General features: G+C 41.1%; 1 protein-coding gene across 2 annotated transcripts in view; it reads left to right on the top strand.

Annotated features, from left to right (window-relative positions):
• Window positions 1-16,183, top strand: part of LOC126183884 (uncharacterized) — a 184,736-nt gene that overhangs the window by 28,371 nt on the left and 140,182 nt on the right. For both annotated transcript variants that reach the window (XM_049926188.1, XM_049926189.1), the window contains one exon: window positions 4,277-4,454. In XM_049926188.1, coding sequence (XP_049782145.1) covers window positions 4,285-4,454 — 170 coding nt within the window. In that variant the 5' untranslated portion in view covers window positions 4,277-4,284. The remainder of the gene's footprint in view (window positions 1-4,276; window positions 4,455-16,183) is intronic.

Genomic DNA, 16,183 nt, shown 5'->3' with positions numbered 1-16,183 from the left:
CCATACTTGATGTTATGAATGGTTCACACGGTTTAAAAAGGAGTGGATGAAAGTTAAAGATGACCCTCATTCAGGACACCCTTTGACGTCTACTGACAACACTTATGTCAGGAACGTCAACGGAATTGTGTGTACCAGTCAAAGACCTGACTCTCCAAGAGATTGCAGAAGAGTGTGTTGCGACACCTGCGAGGAAGGAAACAGCCTGAAATGAAATGTGGCGAGACAATCCTTGGCTCATGCATCATGACAATGCACCCACACATTCATCCCTGTTGGTGCGTGACTCTTGCACGAAGAATGAGATCATTGCGCTGCCTCATCCTCTGTACTCTCCAGACCTGGCCCCTGCTGACTATTTTTTATTTCCAAAGTTGAAAATCCCATTGAAAGGATGAAGATTTGCAATAATAGACAAGATAGAAAATTCACTGCATCATGTGATCCGGCAAGAAGCATGCTAAGGCTGGTTCCAGAAGTGGAAATGGCATTGGAAGTGATGTATCAATTGTGGAGGAGAGTATTTCAAAGGAGACCATAAGTAAAAGATAAGCACGAAAAAATTTTGCTGACAAAGTTCTGAAATTTTTTGAACAGACCTCGTATGCACCTGTGTACCATGCAGGTTGCAAAATAAGATAACATGTTTTTCGTGCTGTCTGTCAATCTAATGTACTTCTGGTGCTAGAATTCATGTGAAAATATGTTATAGGGATCTGCATGTGGTAAATACATACCCTATATGATTTAACACAGAGTTTGACTCCACATCCCTCCTGTCCAAATATCTTACTACGTGCCACTGTAGAGGGTAGTATCTATCTCTGCATTAAACTGGAGGCTATATCCAATACCTGTGAGTATTTCCGGTATCAGAATTACTTAAAAAAGGGCTCAGTTAAACAAATGAGATGTTAGTGTTTGTTAGCCTACCATTTATATAAAATGGTTCTGTTGTCCATATTTAAATGTAAAATGAATATAATAGAGGGAAACATTCCACGTGGGAAAAATATATCTAAAAACAAAGATGATGTAACTTACCAAATGAAAGCATTGGTATGTTGATAGACACACAAACAAACACAAACACACACACAAAATTCAAGCTTTCGCAACCCACGGTTGCTTCATCAGGAAAGAAGGAAGGAGAGGGAAAGACGAAAGGATGTGGGTTTTAAGGGAGAGAGTGAGAAGTCATTCCAATCCCCGGAGCAGAAAGACTTACCTTAGGGGGAAAAAGGGCAGGTATACACTCTCTCGCGCGCGCGTGTGCCCGTGACAGCGCGCGCGTACCCACGCGCGCCCGCCCACACACACACACACACACACACACACAGACACACACACACACACACACACACACACAGATATATCCATCCGCACATATACAGACACTAGCAGACATATGTAAAGGCAAAGAGTTTGGACAGAGATGTATATATCGGCAGAGATGTATATATAGGCAACCTATATATACATCTCTGCCCAAACTCTTTGCCTTTACATATGTCTGCTTGTGTCTCTATATGTGCGGATGGATATGTGTGTGTGTGTGTGTGTGTGTGTGTGTGTGTGTGGGTAAGTCTTTCTGCTCCCGGGATTGGAATGACCCCTCACCCTCTCCTTAAAAACCCATATCCTTTCATCTTTCCCTCTCCTTCCCTCTTTCCTGATGAAGCAACCATGGGTTGAGAAAGCTTGAATTTTGTGTGTGTGTTTGTGTTTGTTTGTGTGTCTATCAACATACCACTTTCGTTTGGTAAGTTACATCATCTTTGTTTTTAGATATATTTATATGTAAAATAATATATGTAAATTAGTTGCTGTGAGAGAACAAGTTAATAATTAGCTCACTAATGGATGGTGTGCTCAACCTCCAGCAACCTCTTGGAGTTAGTGCTCAGGTGCAGTGAACTTGTTGCACCCCTGGATGGACCATCTCTGACCCTAATTGCAAAATAAAATTAACAGAATTTTTCAAAGACATAACAGAAAAACCTTTGTACTGTGGAAGGATTATTTAAATATAGATTGGGGCTGAATTATTTGTATTACAATACGCAATAACTATACCACATATTTAAATCTTTGACCCTTTAAGATACCAGAATTTTGAAACTATAAGGCAAAACCGAAATGTAGAAAATCTACACAGACTCTACTAAATTTTGCATGCCATTTGTTTTTACCATAATTATTAAGTTGTGTGGTAAATAAGGAAACATTAACCGGGTGAAAAAATTATTCGTTGCCAAATTTGGGCATTCTACCTATGTTTCCTGGTCCCCATAAAAATGCTGAATCATGTCGACTAACACCAGAAGTATTTACTTCATTGTTTTGAAAATTTGCAAGACATTATCTTTTTTATATATAATAAAACATAGTGATAGTCGAATTATTATATGAGCACTTATTATTACTTGAGACTGATTGCATCACATAAGTTTCATAATGTCATGTGGGAACCCTTGATCAGATGGTGTGAGAGAGCACTTGCTCCCACAATCAAAACTGTTCAGCATTACAGATCATCTTACTATATTAGTAATTGTGGTAGGGAAGGCTGTACTTGCCTCCCAGAACTTTTGTAGTGTTTTTGCTCTCACTAGCTACATGGTGAAGACTGTGGTCAACCACCACCTTGCCTGGATTTTCTAACCCAGACAGCCCCATAGTCACTTTCAGTGTGGATTCAACAACCAGTATACATCAAGTCCTTATTTTCCCGATGCTAATTTTAATGCAGTGTTGGCAATGACTTGTGTGATTGTTTTGAACAAGAATACCGTATTCTTCGGGGTCATGTTTTAAGCATGAAATTGTTTTCAGTTGCTGTAAAGAGTATTAAGCTCATACTAAGGGACCCTGGTCAGGAGTCCCTATTTGTGGATGAATTCTCCATTTTTTTAGCTCATCATCCAGCATTGGACACTGTGCATGCTAGCTGCAGCAGATAGTCAGGAGGCTGGAAGGAATGGCCGAATTCCCCACCAGTTTACTGCTTTTAGTGCCGAGCTGAATCCTGAAGGCAATTGCATCATCAAAGCAAAAAATTTCTCTTAAATTCCAGTTCCCTTAAGAAATGCACCACATTTATACAGCAGAGAAAATAATCAAATTAATATGGGGTAAAATGCTCCTACTTCAACAGTAGGGAAGCAGGTATCATTCTTGTGCTACCTGGGCGTGGGCAGGACTCCCCCCCCCCCCCCCCCCTCCCCGCCCCTCCAGCTTGCAATGACTGTGATGAACAAATCACTTTATGCTAAATTTTAACCGAGTACATTTTCTGTCTTGACGTGAGAGCAGAAGTTCCTGCCTGCCATTTCAGTTGCCGATGAGACGTATTGCAAAGCTTTTAATATTTTGTGACTTGCTTGACTCCAACTTAACCTCATAAGTTGAAGATTTTAGTTTGTCAGAAAATGGCTGGTTAATCTGATTTTTTTATCCAGTTATGTGCATACCACATTGATTTGCCTGAGCGCCTCACTTCTTTAATGAGCTCTGTGTCTGTTTTAAGCAACAATTTTAAGAATTTATGTAGGAACATAAACTCACTCACTCTCTCTCTCTCTCTCTCTCCCCCCTCCGCCCTCTCCCCCCCCCCTTCTCGCCCACCGTGTGTGTGTGTGTGTGTGTGTGTGTGTGTGTGTGTGTGTGACATAGAGAGAGAGAGAGAGACTGAAAAAGGGGGGGGGGGGGGAGAGAGGCAGTGGCACACACGTGTGCATAAAGGCATTTTTAATTTGGGTGTTAAAAGCCTCAGCCTTGTGCATCTTAACAATCCTATTATCATCGTTATAATTTAAATAAGCCACTAGGAAATGGTATGAATACATTGCGTGGCTGAGACTAGTTTCCATTCACTTCAGCTGAAAATCGGATATCTTGCTGTGTGCCTTGGTGCTTGAAAAACCTCTAGTATTATGATTAGCAATTTGGAAGAAATTGTGCTTCTGAAGTTATTTTGAAAAGTAAATAGCAGTATATTTCAAAAAGTTTGTGAATTGTTCTGTATTTGTGGTTAATTTGCTATTAAATATTGAAGGGGAGAAACACCATGGTTTGGGAGTGCAAAAGTGTGGGAAAGACAAAGAAAAATCTTGGACCCTGTTTTTCTGTTTGTAAACTGCTGTTTTGAAGGACATCTGTTTCGCAATGTGTGTGTGTGTGTGTGTGTGTGTGTGTGTGTGTGTGTGTGTGTGTGTGTGTGTCCTATGCTGTCTTTCATGCTTATTTTAACTCATTGATTTATTTTGTGTTATAGGATTAATCATGAGTTTTGATACTGAATGGGCTGCAGAGAAGTATCACAGCCCTCTTGAACCACCAGAACACTGGAAACTGCGCAGGAAATTCCTAGAAGCCAATAAAGATAAATATCCAGAGCAGAAATTAATTTCTTTAGCTGCAGCGTTTATTGATATCGAAGTTCTGGGTTGCTCGTGAGTATAACTTCTCTTTGATGAATCTGAACTGTATCACATACAGCAATGCAGAGGAAAACGATTATTATTTAACTTTTGTTATATTTCTAATTAATTATGTATGTCTAAAACATTGTCAAGCTGATTTTTGTAGTTGTAGTAAACACGGGTAATTAGCATGGAAAAATGACTAGATAAAGAAATACAATTTGTAAAAGAGAGACTAGGGCACTAGAGTTTACACAGTGGCATTTACATAAGTTTTGCCGACCGCTGTGGCTGAGTGGTTCTAGGCGCTTCAGTCCGGAACTGCGCTGCTGCTACGGTCATGTCCTTAGGTTGGTTAGGTTTAAGTAGTTCTAAGTCTAGGGGACTGATGGCCTCATATGTTAAGTCCCATAGTGCTTAAAGCCATTTGAACAATTTACATAAGTTTTAGTGACCCTGTGGATTCATGAGTTCTTTTTCCTTGTATCTTAGTGGCATTATTCTGATTATGTCATACTAGCCATTTCTTTTGAAAATAATTCTTAAATGATCTAAGTCTTCATCCAAATACTATGGCTTACAGTTTATTTTGGCCTGGTCCATCAATGTTTTAATCACACCCCTTTTGTGCTTGGTATGGTGATATGATTCATTTTTTTAGGTATATATTCGTGTGCATGGGCTTTCTGTTGACTTCGCACCCCAAAGTTCTTTCAGGTTTTCTATGTATGTGTATATCCAAAAATGAAAATTGACACCATGGAGAAAACAAAATCTTAGAATTTCTAAACTTTTAAATTATATTATTTCTTATACAAAGTGTCTAAAAGGAGGAAGGAGGTCATATTTCGTTTTTGGATATACGTGTTCTTAGAAAACTGTAATGACTTTATGGTGTAATGTCTACAACAAGCCCACTCGAATAACTATATTGGTGCTTTCACAAAAATTTCAGTCATTTCATACAGGAAAGAGGAGTCGGGTTAAAAGAATCTGTGAGCCACAGTACTTGGAGGAAGAGCTAGATGATTTAAGAATAACTGAAAGAAATGGCTACTCTGAAAAAGAGAGAAGTAGGGTGCTACATCCTCAAAAATCTGAAACCTATATTGAAAAACAGCCACCTAAAGGAAAAGTGTTCCTACTGTTCACAAAAACAGTCACAGATAACAACAGCATGGTGCTAATAAGACACAGAGTGTAAGCTGACAATAAAGGTGTGTGAATATTTTAATACTACAAGGATATATGCCTGCTGCTTGCCATACTTCATCTACATCTACATGATTACTCTGCAATTCACATTTAAGTGCATGAGTTACTTAGTTACTCCTTGGCACTACAGCCTCTGTAGAGCCTTGATCCTGCTGATGATCCCAGTCCAGTCTTGATAGTCTTTTGCTCCTTTCCTTCATCTCTTATTTCCATCTTTCTCAAGTCATTCCCCAATAATCCAGCCATCACTTCCATCGTCTCCCTTTGCTCGTTGTGCCACATAAATTTTCTCTGTAGACCTTCTTGATGGATCTATCCTCTTGACATTCATTCTATGTGGCCGAACTCCTTTTGAGTCCTTTTAGAGATCCTGGTTTGTTCTAATTTCTCACATTCCAAGTAGCAAAGTGTGTGTCAGTGTTCCATTTGCATGGTCCTTTCCCTTGTGTGGGTCATTCAATTAATACCATAAGCTCAGCTGCTTCTGTGTTTGAGGTTTATAATCACATGCCTTTTTCCAATATGGGATTGTTAACCTCATGATCAACCCCCAGCCTGGAGAACCAGGTTTCTTATGAAGTTTATTCCTTTAGGGAAGCTAACTTCACTATTCCTTGATAGCCCTCCCTGTCCTACATTGTGGGACACACTTTGTCTGGCTCCTGTGAAGATCACTCCAGCTTAGGTGGCCGTGCCAATAGCTGTGCAACCACCGGCACAATCCTTGACTTCGTCGGAGCTCACAACCCCTCGCACCTGGTACTGAAGCTGTCTTCAACGAGGCAGGGTCCCCTGGGAGCGCCTGGAGTGTACACAGGAACTTCTAAAAGAATTTTTAACACCTGGCTTGAAGAACGTATGAGCAAATGTTGTCTGGGCAACAAGGATAGACCAACAGTAGCAGCTTGTCCTCTAATTCATATCCCCCGTGCTATAATTTTATCGAGGTCCAATTGTCATTGTGCTAGGCTGTACAGAGAGGCCATAGGAATTCAAAAGCACAAAACAATTTTAGTGGAGAAGGAGGAAGATTGAAATTGGACAAGATGTAGGATTTAGTGCTAAATAAAACAAACAGTGCCAACTATTCCACACACAATCTTTGTAACAGAAGTCAACATGACTCTGTGATCTTACGCAGCATTCTCATGATGTCGTGACCTGACTGTTGCATAGGTACATGTAACTATAAACAGCTTTGCTTGCTGAGCTTTAAACTACTGTCCAAGTCTTTATAATTGCCTCTGGTGATGTCTCCAACATTAGGAGATGAAGCACAAGACATAGAAACATGCCTTAGACCATAACCTAGTGTATGTATAACCAAAAATCACCAAGGATACAAGTGCTGATCATGAAAGCCTGCCTTGTATAGTTGTATTACCATTATGGTTGATATTTTTCTCATTATGTAACATTCTTGTCGAACTGGAGTAATTGTGTGCTAACAGAAAGACATGACTATTGTGTGGAAATAATCCAGTGTGGAGCAGGAATTAATCAATGTGGAGAGGCATGAGGAATAAAAAAAAAAAAGTCAGCAGAGGAAATACTGAAGGAAAAACAATGGCCACAGAAAATAAGAATGAAAGACAGATGGACAAGGAAAGTTGGTATAGTGCTTACAAAGGGACAGAGAATTTTGTTTCTGATGGACCGGAAGAAGACATGTGGCATATTCTGAGAGGGAAGTTAAGTGATAAGGGAAAGGCTTCATCACCTCTTGAATGCAGCAAGATTTTGGATTGGGTACAGGGAAACATTCACTTTAAGTACTCCTAAACAGACTGGTGCAGTGTGCAAGACTGGAAATTAAATTCAGATCTTTACATTTTATGGCAGCTCAACTGACAATAGTTTGAGCCTGAAAGCATCAGCCTAAGTAGGTTGCACAGTGTTTTAGAAGTTTGACTCATATTTGTTAGAAGCGGAATTCAGATCTTCACTCAGCATTGCAGATTTACGTTTTCCACAGTTCTCCTATCGGTTAAGGGAAATGCTGGGATAGTTTCTGTGATGAGAATGTGACACATTTTCATTCTTATCTTGGTATTATCCTAACTAGTGCTTCATCTGTAATGCCAATGGGACATTAAACAGGAACCTTCCTCCATAGCTTCAGTTGGTGAATACCTCTCTTTTACTCTTCCAGGCTTTACAGAAGTTCACTCTTGGGAGGGGGGGGGGGGGGGGGGGGATTTGATGGGAAATGCCTATTGAGGAAGTTCACTACAGCAACATTGAGTGAGGTGATGAAATGGTTAAGGCAGTGGATACATGTGTGGCAGGAGCAAGGTTCAAATCTAGATACAGTCTTCTACAGTTAAGTTTTAATTGGTTTCCCAAAATTGCTAAAGGCAAATGCCAAATTCCTCTCCCACCTTAGCCTATTCTTTTGCTATGGCAAACACTATGCTGTGAAATGAATCATTCGTTCTGTAAAAAATCTATTTGCTGTGTTCAAGACATTCTCATCCTATCCATTCTCCAAGGAGTATTGGTGCAACAAGATATATAGGAGGATGCACGTTGAGTTTTGTATGTAGGGTATGAAGTGAACATTTATGTATCAAGATTTGACTTTGCTGGCAAGGGCATTGGCCACAAAAGGCAAAAGTTCTGGTTCAAGCCCCACACTAGGACATAGTTTTAATGTCTGGAAGTTTCAGGCTGTAAGAAGGTGTGTGCAGGCTTGTGTGGTGAGATTATGATGTGCTACATATAGTATCCAAGACCTCACATCGAAACTCATGATTACGCCATCATCTTCCACTTTCCAGTACAAGCACTATACACACCTATAGACTACATCCACAAGTCTGTCTCCAGTCACACTCATCCGTCATAGGCCAACATGGTTCATTTTGATTCATTCATAGACAGAGATTCTTTCCACTATTCCATAATGCAATGGCACTGCTGTATATTCTCATATTAGTTTTTTAAGGAATTGTTTGGTTTCATTTTTCACTTATTGTTGACCTACTGGTGTACTGTAATGTGTGGGGCATTGACTTTCTAGATGACAGTCAGATTGAGTTGTATCTGAATTCTGTGTTCTTAACTCTTTGTTATGTCAGCCAGCATTGGAGTGTTGTTTTATGCAGTTTTGTCATTTTCATTTTGGCTCATGCTTTGTTGTCCCCCCATCTTTGTATCACGAACACTACATACAAGGACTTAAATATGAAAAACATGCACCAGTGTTTACATGATTCAGATTGGTGGCATACATGACATTCCCTCTTTTACATTATAACCCAATTTAGATTAGTTAACATTTGATGTTCAAGGTTGGCATGGCAATGTTGTCACAACTAGTTGTGTCTGCTGCCAGCCACCCTAGCACTCTGCTCTGCATGACAATAAAACATAATTTTAAAGTCTTTGTCTCCCACAGAAATTGTGTAAAACTTCTGAAAGTCACGTATGGCATACAGCTCTATAGTGTCTCAAAGCATGTCATAAATGTGTTCTTAATTTTAATTATGTTCTTGAAATAGTTGAATTTTTTTGCATCTGGAAAAGTTTTGTGCTTGGGAACTGGAAGGCACAGTGCATTGTGCAGTGGATGTAGCAGCACTGTGGCAGTCGATAATGCCAACCTCTCACCGGTGTACTGCTGGCTCTCGCTGTAAAATGGCAACCAATTTAAGTAGGACTATATAGGTACCAGCTATGTTGTAGTATCCAGCCACACTTACTTATTTACGTACTTACTTACTTACTTACTGGTCAGCACTACACTCCTTGTAGAACCTTGGCCTCCTTTGTTACCTGCCTCCATTTTCTCTGTCCATTGCTTTCCTTCTCCAGTTCCTGACTCATATTGCTATGACGTCCCCCTCAATATTTTCAAGCTACCTTTTCCTAGGTCTTCCTCTTCTCATTTGCCCTTTGGGCTTTTCTATAAACATTTTCTTAACACTTTGAGTTTCAAGCATTCTCTGAACATGTTCAGCCCATCTTATTCTTCCTTGCTTGATTTTCACTGCATTATTCATCTGTCCAAAAAGTGTCTGTAGTTCTGTGTATGTCCTTATTCTATAGCTTCCTTCCACTCTCATTGCCACATGTATCTTTCTCAAAATCTTCGTTTCCCATCTCAGTAACCACCCTTCCTCCTTTGTGGTCATCACCCATCCTATTGACACATACATTACTATACATCTTAATGTAGTCAAATATATTTGCATTTTTGTGTTCCTACTAATATTTCTGTACTTGAATATATTCTGCATAGTACAGTAACATTGGATTCCACTTGCTATCTTTTCTAAATTTCTTCTGCTGTCCTGTTATCTTCTGTTATTGTCAAGCCTAGGTATTTAAACTTTTCCACTCTTTGGTACTCTTTCCCATTTATTTTTGTTGAAGTCTGTCCTCTATCCCCACCAGGACGTCCCATCGTCATATACTTTGTGTAACCTATATTCACTTCCAGTCTTTACCTCCACCCTGCTCCTTCCAATGCAGCATAATTGTCCTTCAAAGCCCTGATATCACATGCAATTAGTGCTACATCATCAGTGTATGCCACCACCTGGACCTGATGATTAAATATTGTTCCCCCTGGGTTTGTTGGTATTTGCCAAATTATCTTCGCTAGTGCTTAGTTAAAGAGTAGACCGGAGATCACATCTCCTTGTCTCAGCCCCTCCCCAAGTGGAACTCTCCTGACAACTCTTGCTGTATTTTGACAGTGCAGACTGCTGCTTTTATTGCCATTCCAGTCAGTCTCACAAATTTTAGTGTGATTCTAAAATCCTGCATGCTTATGGAACCTTATTCCTGTTTAAAATCGATATACAACTGACACATTTGCTTGTTATATTCATAAAGTTCTCTAGCACTTGTCTCAATAAAAATATCTGGTCCATAGTGGACCTATTTTCCCTAAATCCAGCCTGATACTCCCTCAGTATCATTTTCACTTGGTATTCTAGCAGACTGCCTAAAATCTTACTAAACATCTTGTACATTGTGTCTTAGGAGAGTAACCCCATGGTAATCACTGCCCTGTCCCTTTTCATCTTTCTTATGTAATAAACAGATTATTCTCATGCTCAAATCCTTAGGCATTTCTTCTGTATCCATATTTCGTTTATAAATTCATTAACAGCTGGCTTCATCTTCTTTCCCCAAAATTTGGATAATTTGACCTCTATGCCATTTTTTCCAGCTGCCTTATTATTCTTTAAGTTTTTAATTGCAGTCTTTACTTCCTCTAAGTGTGATGGTTCGACTTCCTTCTCTTCCACTTCTGATTCTAATTCCAATTCCAAATTCAGTTCTTCCTAATCATTCAGGGTTTCATCTCTGTTCCCTCTCCCCTTTTCATCAAATAACTCGGCAAAATACTTTTCCATCTTCCCAAAGCTTTGCTTTTACCTTCAATTAGGTTTCCATTTCTATTCTTACAGAAGACTGCTCTTGGTTGAAGTCCTCTCTTCATTCCTCTAAATCTTTCGTAGAACTTTTGTATCTCATTATTATTCCTTATTTTGTCCACCTGCTCTATCTTCTTTCTTTTATACTGCCTTTTCTTCGCCCTACCTAACTTATCCGCAATTTTCCTCTTCTCTCTATAGTATTCCTCCACTAGTCTTGTTTTGGGATTTCCAGCATGCTGTTTTCCTTTGCAATTCTTTGTCTTGCTCCATTTCTGTCTTGGATTACTAGTGAGCATTCCTTGTCAAAACATTTCACTATTCTTTGGTATTCTGTCCTCCCCAGTACTTCTTTTGTGGCTATACTGATAGCTGTTTTCATCACCAAAGACCTGCTTGACTTTATACCCTTCATTATATAATTTTTCTGCCAACATTGAGATAAGATGTTTCGTATTAAGTTTGTTTAGTAAGAAATGGTTTATTGGCATAGTTGGTGACATTGTTTCATCAAATAAAATAGAAGCGGATGACATACCATAGGCTATTTGGGCATGTTTGGCACATTTTGTGATTTTCTCAGCTCCCTCCTCCAGTTATGCTTAAAATACCAGCATGCAATTGGACCCAAAGTGTTTTTTGACATAGTTCACATACTTTTCAAAGATGGGGGAAAACACTAAATCAGTATTTCCACCCAAATTGATGTAAGAGGAACCTCCCACCAAGAATGGTGTTGCATATGATTTTAACACTGACTGGACCGAAAAGTTTAAATAGGTCTGATTTTCTTGTCTTGTGCATTATTCTGTCATCATCAAAAAGAGTTTAATGATATGGGGCTAGCTCAGAGATGAAGTATGACTCAAGCTGTTGTGGTGACTTCATATGCAAAGGGATTCGAAGAAAATTTTATCAGAACTGACAGGCACTTGATCACCATCCATTTTGACTCACACTTCTTAGATTGTAGGGGCCACTACTCAGTTCTTCCGCAGGAACCGCACTTTCTTACTGCTGTTTTTCTCTTGAATATTTTCCGTACCTCTTCTTCCCTTTTGTTAATACTTCTTGTATGATTACCCCAAACACAACTAATTATTGCAAAACACTATAAATTACTTACTTGAATAATTAAATTAATTAAATTAACAAATAGAGCCAACTACCTAGATAGGTAGGTAAATAGGTACCTCACTAAATTGCCCTTAAATTTGAATATTTCAATAAATGTGGATGATTTGGCCTTCAGAAGTAATTTGACTTTACAAAAATGTCTTAGCAGGAATTTAGTGCTACAGATGCTTCCGCATTTTTATTTGTATCTTTGCAAAGGTGTGAGTGTATTTTGAAATTTAGAAGCTTTTATGCAGAAGTGATGCTCAACAACTTTCATCCTTGACACTTTTCATTTAGAGTGATCAATTTTGGGTTACAGGTATTGAAACATTGGAACATGAGTATAACACTCTTTTCAACCAAGTTGGTAAAAATTAACAATCTTTGAGGATGAATTGCGGCTAAATGGCTGAACCGAATCTAAGTTTTAAGTAGGTCATTCTATGTGAAATTTTATGCTCTTTCGTTTTGATGTATTGAGAATTATCTGTAGGATGTATTGTTTTTGTGTTATAAGCAAAAAAGTGAAAAAAGTTGGACCTCAAATGTTTAGCACAAGCCAGAAACAACCCAAACTCGTTTAAGTGTTATTTGGGGTGTCTGACATCGATTGACTTTATTTCCAGCTTGTACATATTTATTGATCAACGTGCTCTTTTTTCAGGTTAATTTTCCAGGACTACAAAGAATATAAATCTGTCCTTTAGTACAATTCTAGGTTCTGTATTCAAACAAGGAATAAGTTTCTGCACATCAGGCTCAGTTTTTTGGCACTTTACCTTCTGCCAAAGTTGTTGGTAACACTTCTTGGTTATAGTGATTCCACTTGATTTAATGACTCTGCATTTGTAAATGTTGGATAGCAATCATATTATTTACAAGGGACTCTCAAACATGACTGTTAATTCAGAAATCCATCTCTAGGGAATGAGGAGGTTTAACAACATTTCTGATTAGTCACGCTCAAATGCTTTGTACCTGTGAAAATAGTGTAACTCCTTTTTTTTGTATGGGAGGAGAGTTACACCTTCAAAGGAAATTTAATCCTCCTGTAAAGAACCACACACACTTTTTCTTGGGTATAAGGTTGGCGATCAGGAGAACAAATGGTTTCCACAAATACACTCCTGGAAATGGAAAAAAGAACACATTGACACCGGTGTGTCAGACCCACCATACTTGCTCCGGACACTGCGAGAGGGCTGTACAAGCAATGATCACACGCACGGCACAGCGGACACACCAGGAACCGCGGTGTTGGCCGTCGAATGGCGCTAGCTGCGCAGCATTTGTGCACCGCCGCGCCGCCGTCAGTGTCAGCCAGTTTGCCGTGGCATACGGAGCTCCATCGCAGTCTTTAACACTGGTAGCATGCCGCGACAGCGTGGACATGAACCGTATGTGCAGTTGACGGACTTTGAGCGAGGGCGTATAGTGGGCATGCGGGAGGCCGGGTGGACGTACCGCCGAATTGCTCAACACGTGGGGCGTGAGGTCTCCACAGTACATCGATGTTGTCGCCAGTGGTCGGCGGAAGGTGCACGTGCCCGTCGACCTGGGACCGGACCGCAGCGACGCACGGATGCACGCCAAGACCGTAGGATCCTACGCAGTGCCGTAGGGGACCGCACCGCCACTTCCCAGCAAATTAGGGACACTGTTGCTCCTGGGGTATCGGCGAGGACGATTCGCAACCGTCTCCATGAAGCTGGGCTACGGTCCCGCACACCGTTAGGCCGTCTTCCGCTCACGCCCCAACATCGTGCAGCCCGCCTCCAGTGGTGTCGCGACAGGCGTGAATGGAGGGACGAATGGAGATGTGTCGTCTTCAGCGATGAGAGTCGCTTCTGCCTTGGTGCCAATAATGGTCGTATGCGTGTTTGGCGCCGTGCAGGTGAGCGCCACAATCAGGACTGCATATGACCGAGGCACACAGGGCCAACACCCGGCATCATGGTGTGGGGAGCGATCTCCTACACTGGCCGTACGCCACTGGTGATCGTCGAGGGGACACTGAATAGTGCACGGTACATCCAAACCGTCATCGAACCCATCGTTCTACCATTCCTAGACCGGCAAGGGAACTTGCTCTTCGAACAGGACAATGCACGTCCGCATGTATCCCGTGCCACCCAACGTGCTCTAGAAGGTGTAAGTCAACTACCCTGGTCAGCAAGATCTCCGGATGTGTCCCCCATTGAGCATGTTTGGGACTGGATGAAGCGTCGTCTCACGCGGTCTGCACGTCCAGCACGAACGCTGGTCCAACTGAGGCGCCAGGTGGAAATGGCATGGCAAGCCGTTCCACAGGACTACATCCAGCATCTCTACGATCGTCTCCATGGGAGAATAGCAGCCTGCATTGCTGAGAAAGGTGGATATACACTGTACTAGTGCCGACATTGTGCATGCTCTGTTGCCGGTGTCTATGTGCCTGTGGTTCTGTCAGTGTGATCATGTGATGTATCTGACCCCAGGAATAAAGTTTCCCCTTCCTGGGACAGTGAATTCACGGTGTTCTTATTTCAATTTCAAGGAGTGTATGTTGTTTCACATGTGTTACCCTACTGACAAGTTGGGTAAAAGGATCATGTCTCCTATTCTTTACTTTTTCCGTGATTTGGAGAGAACCAATTGATGACACGCCAGGTCTTACAAAGACAGTTGGATTCACCTCAAAAACAAACAAAAATTATGCAATATACCTACTCCCCATCCACTATAAGCCCTATTTGTGACAGTGAATAATTACAGTACCAGTGACTCTTGTGATGTGGCAACAAATCAAGTACCGAACATGTAGAAGACAGAGAAGTATGTATGCTTGCTAGTATTTCAAAACTCCAGGTGTGGTGAGAAAACAGTTAATTACAAATGAACTACTAGCTGTACACAAGAATTATTTTTGTTAACTGCACTTGAAATAAAGGCAGAAAGAAGGTTAGATTCATTTATATGGGAGACGTTCTCAGCCTCAGATCAGAAACAGTACTGGCAACTGTTGTTACTCGCCAATCTTTCAAAGTGCCACCGCACAGTTGCGCGCACCCTCTACGTGCGGCGCTGTCTGCCAGCCATGCAGCAGCAGCGCCACCTAAGCGGCCAGCCAGCCAGCCAGCGGCCGCTAGACTCGGACTCAGTGATGATTTGACTGTTAAAGCGAGGTACTCTGTTTACTTGATCTGTGACTTTCATATATTGTGTCGTCCTTGAAATATATTTGTTCAACTTGAAGTTACAACAATTGGCAACGAGGGAGTGAATTTTTCTTTTTCATCGTTGACCCATGTATTTCCATGGCTACTTTAGAGCAACTCTTGCAAGGTCTCATAGAACAGCATACGCTTCTCACAAATGCGATTCGTGATTTCGTCGCGGCATCAAATGCGGGGCATCTCTCGTCATCGTCTCTACCTCCTTTTCCTCCGTACGACGAGGCGGCGGAAGACTGGTCTGATTATGAAAAACGTCTTCGACAGCACTTCTTGGCATTTCATGTCGCTGTTGACCAAACATGTAAGTCTCTGTTCCTTTCATGGATTTCACCTCAAATGTATCGATTGTTGTCGCAGTTGGCTCCTTTGAAAGATTCTGCGTCTTTGTCCTTTGCTGAAATGTGCTCACTTCTGTCCGACTATTTTCAAAAGCATACGCACGTGGTAGCCTCTCGTGTTACCTTTTATCGTTGTCAAAAACAACCGAATCAATTCTATCGCGCTTGGGCTGCTGAACTTCACGGCCTCAGCAGAAAGTGTTAATTTGTTACTGAAGTTCACAAAGAATCCTACGCCGATTCCACGGTACGGGATGCTATTATCCAGTCGGCGCCCGACAAAGAAGTTAGGCAACGTGCCCTTCAGTTGGCATATCCGACTCTAGATGAAGTCCTATCCATCGCTCAGTCTTTGAAATTTTTCACACCACTGGAGCGCAAATAGAGGCATGGGGCGACGTCGGGGAAATACAAACTCTGTGCGATGTTGATGAAGCGTGTGGCGTGTCCCCGGCGGCCGAGGTGGCTGCAGTACGCTCCCA

This window comes from Schistocerca cancellata, chromosome 4 (assembly GCF_023864275.1).
Source record: "Schistocerca cancellata isolate TAMUIC-IGC-003103 chromosome 4, iqSchCanc2.1, whole genome shotgun sequence".
Taxonomy (NCBI): Eukaryota; Metazoa; Arthropoda; class Insecta; order Orthoptera; family Acrididae; genus Schistocerca; species Schistocerca cancellata.
Note: the sequence above shows the minus strand (reverse complement) of the source record. Positions and strands in the feature narration are given on the sequence as shown.